This window comes from Triplophysa rosa, linkage group LG19 (genome assembly GCF_024868665.1).
Source record: "Triplophysa rosa linkage group LG19, Trosa_1v2, whole genome shotgun sequence".
Classification (NCBI taxonomy): Eukaryota; Metazoa; Chordata; class Actinopteri; order Cypriniformes; family Nemacheilidae; genus Triplophysa; species Triplophysa rosa.
The window spans coordinates 16,361,694-16,371,563 of record NC_079908.1 but is presented as its reverse complement, the minus strand read 5'-3'; the positions used below and the strand labels follow the sequence as shown (position 1 = coordinate 16,371,563).

At 41.0% G+C, this 9,870-nt stretch overlaps 1 protein-coding gene across 1 annotated transcript in view; it reads right to left on the bottom strand.

The window, feature by feature from the left end:
- Positions 1-744: 744 nt before the first annotated feature.
- sfswap (splicing factor SWAP) overlaps positions 745-9,870 on the bottom strand; it is an 84,639-nt gene continuing 75,513 nt past the window's right edge. Inside the window, exons 16-18 of the mRNA XM_057360081.1 lie at positions 7,366-7,527; positions 6,546-6,618; positions 745-1,460 (exon numbers count right to left, since the gene is read on the bottom strand). Of these exons, the coding sequence (XP_057216064.1) occupies positions 1,395-1,460; positions 6,546-6,618; positions 7,366-7,527 (301 nt within the window). The 3' untranslated portion in view covers positions 745-1,394. The remainder of the gene's footprint in view (positions 1,461-6,545; positions 6,619-7,365; positions 7,528-9,870) is intronic.

Sequence of the window (9,870 nt, the reverse complement as noted above, 5' to 3'; positions counted from 1 at the left end):
AACAGTTGTGTAATAAAAGTTGTTAACATGCGAAAGTAATAAACTACTACGTTTGTTATTAACTGTAGTCTAAAGCTGCCCCATTCAAAAGCACGTAATACTTAAGATTACTGCAATTATGGAACATTATCATCATTTTTTTTATAAAGCAATTCAAAAATGAGACTTCACGTTTCTGGTCAGTTGAGGATTGTTTAGGGACACACTTATAACTGCACAATAAAAACCCACACAATCAAAAAACACGAAAACACACCATATGGACAGTTTATACTATTCGTCTTTGGCAAAACTCAACGGCAAAAATCAAGCCTACAGCTCATTCCAAGAAAAACTCTACTTCCATCCAATCGGAAATATACTTTGAACATGGGAAACTGTCACAGAGAGTTTGGAAATGTGCATTAATATGGATTCCATGGGAACGACCCGCTCCGGGGATCTCAGCCCAGTCCATTTCAGTCTCACAGGGCAGAAACGAGACACGCCACACAGCCCTGCCACAAGATTAAAGGCTCGCTTAAAAAGAACCACCATTTCCACCGTTGCCTGTCATGCGTCCCTCTCTGGAGACCGTCACTCAAATGGACCCTTCAGCGGAACGCACGGGCTAATCATCATGCGGAGTGCATGCTGGGATGCGTACATGGTCGAAAGGGCAGAGCTCGCAGGTGCGGGAAATGAAAACCAGACGGGGAACATGACGAGGTGTCACTCATGGAGAATAAGGAAACACGCCCGTGATATTTCGATATTTCAAACTTTATTGACAGTCGAATGTTACAAAGCAGCTGCAAATCAGGCCTGTACAAACTTAGAAACGAAAAAACAAAGGCCACGTCTTCAAAACCGACTGAGAAAGTTTCAGGAGGGGGTGTGGGGTGAGGATTCGAAAGAGAATGAGAAAATAAACATCATTATCCTTCACAGAAGGATGTTACGAAGCCCCTCCGGCAGAAGCCGTATTACAAAGGAAACAGCGCAGTCATCAGTTTAGGCGATATGTAAATTTGTTTTTAGTTGCATCCAAGGAATTACACCTCGACGGCTTTAATATCTCTTTCTTGTTGTCTCTCTGCCGCTAAAACAAACAGCAGGTCATAGCTCCGGCCATCTGTTGCTCGGTCTGTTTCGTTCCACACCTGCTTGGGTTCCACCATGTGGCCCATCTCCACCTTAAATATAAAGGGAACCTCCACGCTTAATGCTAATCTGGAGGCAAATACACACATCTTACAAACACAAGGTCCAAAGAGGCAAACGTAAAAGGATAAAAACATCCAGCCCAGCGCTGTGTAGCTTGTCGGGCGAGGGGCAATCCAAGAGCTGACCAGAAGGCTGTTGCTGCTGCGCGAGAGAGGTTGGATGCTGCGCTCAGCACGGCTTGAACTCTTTCAGGAGGAGTTGGGCTCAAGGCCTTTGGAGGCAGCCAGCATCGCCCGAACTTTAGCCATGAGGTCCTGTGTGGAGAGAGAAACAGAAAGAAAAGTTTGAGCATGCGAAAGCGCATCAGAGCGTGATCGAAGACTAATCATAGTATACGCACAGCAAAAGAAAACAAACATACGAATTCATAAAGACCTTGCAGACAACTGTGAGAGATTTGAAATTCAGATTATGGTTTATGGCTTTGTATCTGTGAAAATCCCAGCTGCTAAATCGGGATAGGAATGCCTGCTAGCATTTTGTAGAAGAGCCAATCAGGATCCGGGACTGAATTCCCGTTCTTCAAACCCCTCTGCTCATCCTCGGTGACTTACAATGCATGCAAAAAGCCTGCAGGGCCAATGTGATGCTGGAGACGGACTGCTTAAACACAGTTTTCATAAATATATTGCTTAACGCCAAGAAAAGCACAAAGAATTATTACTGGTAATTGCAACAAATTCATCGTTTCCACATGATACTCAGTTGGCTTAAATACAATAAAATGTAAACATTTAGGTTCACTTTATCACTAGTTATTTTATTAATTTAAAAGTAATGTCATTATTTTTATTCATATTTACATAACTTTGTACATTATGGGATTTATGTTGCGAATTTGTGACAAAAAAATACAGATAAGAAAACATATTTTATTATCTTCAGGAGAATCACCCGTTGCCTAGACTTTGGCAAACATGTTCTCCTCCCGTTTTGATTTATGACCCTGAGATGCTTTTTAAACAATATTGAGGGAGATCCTATCTATGTAGGGCTCTGATTGGCTGATTTTTCTTCATTACATCATTCATCCATTTATATAAAAAATAATTAAATAAGATTTTAGCGTCTAATTGAAAGAAACTGCTATATTTGCACAATTATAGAATCTAAATTGTAGACAGATACGCGCACAACTTCAGATCAAAAGATTAAAAAAAAACATTTCACTGAGGTGACCCTAAAAAAAAAAAACCTTACCACTTTTGAACATTAGTGTATATATTACTACATTCCCTCTCACAAGCATGTCACCATTAATAAGATAAAATGGTTTGATACATTTCTGCCTATTAGTGACGGTGGCGCTTCTTCTGGCACATCCTGTAGATTACATATCAAATCAGTCAAATAATGTGTTGGAACAGATGGCTGTGCAGTTGTCATAGGAGCAAGGTTTGCTCATTGATGTTTCCTGAAAGAATCTACCGCCACCCTCCGCCCCCTCACCCAGCCACGAAAAACTTATTAACCCAGAAATTCCAATAAAAACCCCAGCGAAATGAATCATTAAACAAACAAGTGGTCAAGAGAAGCGCAAACAGGCCCCAGCATGTTTTTCCCTGCAGCACCGGGCTGCTGATGTCCTTCACAGGAGTACAAAAAGATGATGATGAAAGTCCTTCTGGAGGACTAAAACCACTAAGACACTACAAAAAATACTGGTGATGCTGACCGCAATGACGAAAATGGACTATATCAGGGTTTCATGCGGGCTGGACAGTCACGCCTCATTTTATAGGAAGCAACAAAGGAGATGCACCTTACGGTCCAAAACTACCACTTGCATCCTTGCGGTAAATCAGTCTCCCGCTGAGATGACCAGGCGTAACTATTCTTGCCGCTCTACAATCTGCTAAAGGAGATATAAAAAATATACTACAAATGGGTAGTCGACAAATATACGGTAAATGTGTCCTATGGTGTTACAGCAAAAATGTTGATAAAAAAACTAACAATGAAGATAAAGCTGTATTATCATATTAAATAATGTAATATGTTAATGAATGTTTTATTTGATATAATTTGTACGTATTATATTATTATATGTCATATAAATAATATAATATAATACATTATTAACAGTTTGTTTTCTACTTTTTTGCTAAGTCACACCATAGGACACAAATCCATCAAATGCATTAAGGCAATTCAGAGCATTGTAACTATTTTACGTTGTGGAATTAATATGCTTTTATTCGTACATTTACGTATGACTTGCATCAGTAGTTAGGTTTCTGGGTGGGGCTTCATCATTACAATTTTCCATGTTCTGTACAATTATACCAACGTATGCAAATTAGCCACCTCGTAAAATAGTGACGAATTTCTAGTGACGATCAGGATAAAATCTCTGATCATAATATGAAGATACAGTACATTAGAATCATAGCAGTGAGCTGGGATAAAAGCCTCTGAGCCTTTAAATGACCCCAGCAGATTATTGCAATGAAAGGAAGACATCTTCACCATTATCGGAGTTCATAAAAGACCATGACTCTTTGGAGGGAGGATCTAAGAATGCGCATGCCCATCTCTCTCACAAAAAGCAGATATCTTCTCGCTTTCCGACTACAAAATAAAACGGATCTGGAAATATAAGCGTAATTGGCACTCCTTTTCTAGCTCTACGGGTCCAGATCTATCATTCTGACACATAACCCACATTCTTACTCACTTTATCCGAGTTCAAAGTATGGCTTCTCCACTTTCAGGTTCAGAGAGGTGGCACTTTGGTGACGGGCCCTGGTCATTAAAAAGCAATTTTGAAGAATGCTCCTAAAAGCTCCTCAATTCACCCATGTCCCACTGAAATCCTGCTTTTCATATCTCTCCCTTTGCGCTCCTATACTCACCCCTGCTTTTTAAAAAGACTTGGACTCGGTATGAGTCATCTTCCTAAGCTATCGCTCCTCTTCTGTGTCTCATTCGTACCCTGCACTTACGCTCTTTAACCAAGAACTAATAACCTGCCCGAGGGCCCTGCAATCCACCATAAACACTTTCTAATCAAAGCATCAGTCACCTGCCGCCCGTCCTTAACACGGAGTTGCCTGAATTTAAGGGACAGAGTAGCAATTGTAAACCACATGAAATAAAGCGACCATTGTGCTCCACAGGAAGCGTCATAAAACAGTCTCCCTTGTTGTTCGGCTGACAGGCAGATATAAAGTTCATAAAATCCCAAGGGAGCAGTGCTGAGACGGAGAACATGCTTCCCCCTGCCTTTAATGTTACAGCTTTTTCATTTGCGCTTGTAAAGCCCCTTTTCCAACCAGGAGCCCCCTGAGAGCACTTCTTTCTCCGTCAATAGCCGGATACGCACGTGTCAGAGCTCCAGCGTTCTCCTCCGGAGGATCTGAAGCAGTCGAGTGAGGCAGGGCTGCAGATGAGGATCAAACCGAGCTGAGCCCAAACTTGTTCTGGAGTCTACGGGTGGTCCGCACTGCCTGGATGGAAGGGGGTAACAGGGACAGAAGAACCTGAAGCTTGCAACTGAAGCGCCTGCCTGTCTGCCGGTAGTTATTTGTCAAGGTTAAAAGTGATACAGCCGACTTGGGCAGCGGTTGCTGGTTTTAATAAAGGCCAACATGCTTCTGCTAGACGGCGCCCCCGGTTGTCCTGCTCTAGTTCAGAGGTGTCAAACTTGATTCCAACATATAACCTACAAATAAGAATTCTGTCATCATTTATTCACCTTTGAGGTTAAAAACCTGTGTATTTCTTGTGTGTTATGTAGAACACAAAACATATATTTAGAGAAATGTCTCAGTGGTTTGGTGTCCATACAATGGAGGTCAATGGAGACCAATGTTGTTTGGTTACCGACGTTCTTCAAAATATCTTCATTTGCGTTCTATAGAAGTAAGAAAGTCATACAGGCGTGGAATGACATGAGGGTGAGTAAATAACGAGAAACGAATAAAGGACTGTTCTGGTTGGCTTCTTTTGTCAAATTCCTGACAGCATGACGTTTGCTTACCTTCTATTTTAAACATGACTTTTACATTATAACCTCCAGCCGTCTGCGTTGTGCAGTCGTGGAAGGAAAAGAAGAATAAAGGAGTACAGAATAAAGCATTCTCTGCATTTCATTCCCGCCACATAAGGCCAGGGATCAAAACAAGGCTGAGGAGACTGACAACGGCATTGAATCAGCACGCCGCCGCGACAAGCTCCTTTCTTCCGTCAACATACGCACATAAACACAGCCACCCCTGGTGACAGGGTCACGCAACCAAATCACTGTATTTCGCAGTTTCAGCACGTAACAGCCAGCAAACCCAGGCCACTGAGACCCACTTTAAATTACATACATTAAAGCATTACTAAGCGTCAAAGGGTCTCATCACCTTTGCTACACACTTCTGTTTTTACCCTTCGGCAGTAAATTAAACCAAGCAAAAAGTTTTTACAGCTTATTACAGTGTTTGCAAGGCAGCACTTCATTGATGCTTCTCAAATATTAAGGATGGGGATTTGTTTAAACCTCTAAATACACAGAAATAAACTTCATTTAGCCTGAAAACTTGAGCTTGATGTACAAACTTTGAAAATGTCGGCTTTACGTGTATGTTTTTTGTAACCCTTTTAATTACTGTTATAAAGCTGATGTGCTGAAATATGTTCATACTTAATTCAGATTGGTCCTCTCTCGAACATCTATTTTTACAGTAAATTGTGATTGGTCTTGTCTTCCTTACATATTCTTAAACACTTAACAGCTTTCTTGCTGCAGTCATGTTTTTTTCCTGTGTGTTGTAGACTAAAATGAGACAGGCTGTAATGTCAATGACAGAGAACTGTCTACCATAAAAACTAGAGATGCACCGATACGATATGCAATTATTAGTGATATCTGCCGATACTGATTCTGAAGATTAAATGAATACTTTTTAACTTTCTGAATGTTATTAATTCATATAATCACTATTAATGTTGAACATCAAACTGGTGATGTTTCTTAACATTATCTATATACAGAGCACATTTTCTTGTTCTCTTTTGATTAACAGGATATATCGGCCCTGACCATAATGCTGTTTTTAAACTATCGGCCGTGTGAAAAATAGCTTTTATCGACCGATACAGATTACTGGCAGATATATCAGCGCATCTCTACTAAAACAGTAGTTTCTTATCTACTGGCACTAGCATGAGCACCTAAATGTGCCTCGAACCCACAACCCCTAAAAACGGAAAACCAGACCTTGACCAAACAGGCCTGTACATGTACAAGAGTTTTGTGCTTCTGTTGAAATTCTAGAGCGGAACGAAAATAGCCTTTCTACAAAAGAGTAGTCGTTGCATTTAAAGTTAATCATTTTTTAATATCATACCTGAGTGATTCTGGTTTGCACTGCAGAGACAATAGTCGGCGGTACTTGCTTGTCTTTCTCCTGAGATCCATCCCTGTTTAATAAACACAGACAGAGAGAGTTACACAGATGCGTGCCATCTAGCAGGTTGATGAAAAATGCCCTAATACAGAATTCATGGCGACTGGCGAGTACGTACACTCACACAGAGCATCTGAGGGCCGCAGCTCGACGACCAGAAAAAGCCATGAAATATTCACCCAGTGCCGGAAGAGAAATGACAGCAGCACAAATAAAAAAAGGCAGAAAAGAGGTACGGCAGGAGGTAAGGAAAGAAAAACAGCTGAAGGCCAGGGGAGTTTAGAGCAACTTTTTGATGAAACTTCAGAGGTCGAATGTAAAAAGTCCGTTTTTAGATCCACTAACCCCATGCAGAGTTTGCTTTAAGGTGTTTGAATGAAAATCTGGAATGAAGAAAAATACGACGCATTTCCTTCGATATTCCAGGCACTGTCAAAAAGGTACCAAGGTTTTATAACAAAAAGTCACCGTGCCTGATTTCAAGAATCTGAAGCTTTCAAGCTTCATTTGAAATGTACTTAGTCAAGTTGTCAATCGTAGCCAAAATATTTTTACTCTGAAACCCCAAAAAGCCGTCTTTGTGTCTGGCACGCAGGGTCCCCCACTGCGGCAAAGCTTAAATTAATATTGCAACAAAGTGAGAAAAATATGCCTTAAATGAAAAAATCTGTGATTCTGACTTCAGGGGGCAGCTGAAGAAACTCCTGCTTAGCTTTTGATTGGCTGACTGACCACAAATGGACAATGAGAAAACCTTTACCTCGACCTCCCCAGACTGGAGGTGGGGCTTGCGGCAGGGGAGGGGCTTGCAGAGACTCGGGCCATCGCTCCGCCTCTGTCAGGGGATGCTGAGGGCGAACATGAAGAACCCTTCAAACGGTGCGAGGACTTTGAACTTTTCTTCCTCTTATCGTGAGGCGATCTGAAGAGCGAGAATTTTACATTTTAGAGTGCATAACTACTCAAATAACACTCGTCACAGTATAAATCATATATCATATTAAATCACTTCAGGAGAGTTACTGTAGATCACTTCAGACATAAAAACGACTTTTATTATGCTTTAATGGCAGTTATTGACACCCCCTGGTCACGATATGATTTTTTAGTACATATCCATCAAAACCTCAATATCTGTGTTCCACAGAAAACGGAAACTCGAGTTTGGAACGATGTGAGGAAGAGAACACGATTTTCATGAATAAATGAATTTTCAGTTTTTGGATGAACTATTTCTTTGACTTCATAAGCTAGAAGTAAGAATAAAGGCTATGAAAAAGAATCAGTAAAAGGGGAAAACAACAGGAATAACAAGTACCTCTTTTTATCTTTCCTTTCTATCAAAAAACCTTGTGGCTTTCAAGGGACGTGGCTGCAGTCACACCTTTGCATATGTTTGGAATCTCAAAGCATCCGCACGTCACAAAGAACCCTGAACCACCGATACATTAGCAAGGGGATTTAAATAGGCCACACACACAACCATACATACATATTTATTCATTATTCTCATGTACACACACTCCCCAGAGGAAAAAAACACAAGGTCCGCAGCATGTGGCCTTTATCTGCAAGGCTATGAATATTTTATTTGAATTCCTTAGCTTGTCCTTTAATAGACACAGTGACCTCTAATTACCTCAATTCTGTGACAATGTAGCAAGACGACAAAACATGTTTGGGAGAGAGCGAATCAAGAAAGCCCATGGAGACACAGGAAGTTAAAATACACAGACACACACGAAACATCATGAGAGCTATCAGAACACACATGCTGTACTAAAACAAAACTAACACAGTTTAATTCTGTAATTTAACAACAAAAAATACATTTATTAAAAGAACGAGATTTCGATTTGAGATGTTTCTGACATCATCCAATTACTAAACCACTCCTGTACTTTCCAGCTACAATACAACACCAGCAACAAACTACATCAAAATACGCAGAGCCTTGTTTTTTCTTTCTGAACGTGTGTTAAAAAGCTCCTCCTCACTTTCATAACCTCCACCGCAGCAGAATCCAAAGAACGTCTCGACAAAGCCGCCAAAGGACCTGGAGAGAGTGGGCCGCCCAGATAAAGACCGCTGACATAAAAGGCGTCTGAGATCTGAGAAGTCACCATGACTGGCTCTTTCTACGCAGCTTTAGCACCTCAGAGGCATCGGTCAGGTAATAATGGTGAGGTAGGAGGATGAAGAGTGAGGGAGGATGGAGATGATAGCAGTGGCGTAGAGTCTCATACAATTTATTCAATAGAAGGATTAGAGTCTCAGAAGAGACCGTGCAGGTACGCGCTGCTGTGAGGAAACACTAGGCGAGCACTTTTCTCCAGCGTGCTGACAAACAGCCAAACTGCTCTTCTGTGATATATGACCGGCAGGGCTTTAAAATGAAGCCTTACCAGAGCTCCAGTAAATACAAACAGATGTTTTACTGCTGTCATTCTGTCTTAAATGGGTCATTCGTACTATTCAGTATACTCGCATGTCCTAATTATAAATGACTGGATGAGATATTAAACTCATCTTAAAGGGATAGTTCACCCAAAAATGAAAACTCTTTCATCATTTAATCAACCGTTTCATTGCAAACCTGTATGACTTTCTTTCTTCTGCAAAACACAAAAGATATTCGGAAGAATGTTGGTAAGCAAACAATGGCGGTACACATTCACTTCTGGGGGACAGTTGTGGCCTAATGGTTAGAGAGTCGGACTCATGACCAGAAGGTTGCCGGTTCGATTCCCAGGGCCGGCGGGTAACAACTGAGGTGCCCTTGAGCAAGGCACCTTACCCCTACTTGCTCCCCGGGCGCTGAAGTGATAGCTGCCCACTGCTCCGAGGGTACGTGTGTTCACTACTCTCTGGATGGGTTAAATGCAGAGGTCACATTTCGTTGCCTTGTACATGTGCAATGACAATAAATTGAATCTAAATCTAAATCTAAATCTAAAAAAAATCTTCTATTGTATGGAAACAAAGCCAATGCAAGTCAATGGGTACCGCCGTTATTCGGCTAACAACATTCTTCAAAATGTCGTCTCTTGTGTTCTGCAGAAGAAAGAAAACCATACAGGTTTAAAATGGATTGATCTAAGAGAACTATCCTGAAAATTACAACACAACACAAGTATGTATATTCTTTAATAAACAAAATGCAGTGAGAAGGAAGATAAGCAAATCCAGCCAACGCTATCTCTGTTAAAAACCCATAAGCTGACGCTTCTGTAAATTTTGTACATAATTGCAGACAGGCTGACAT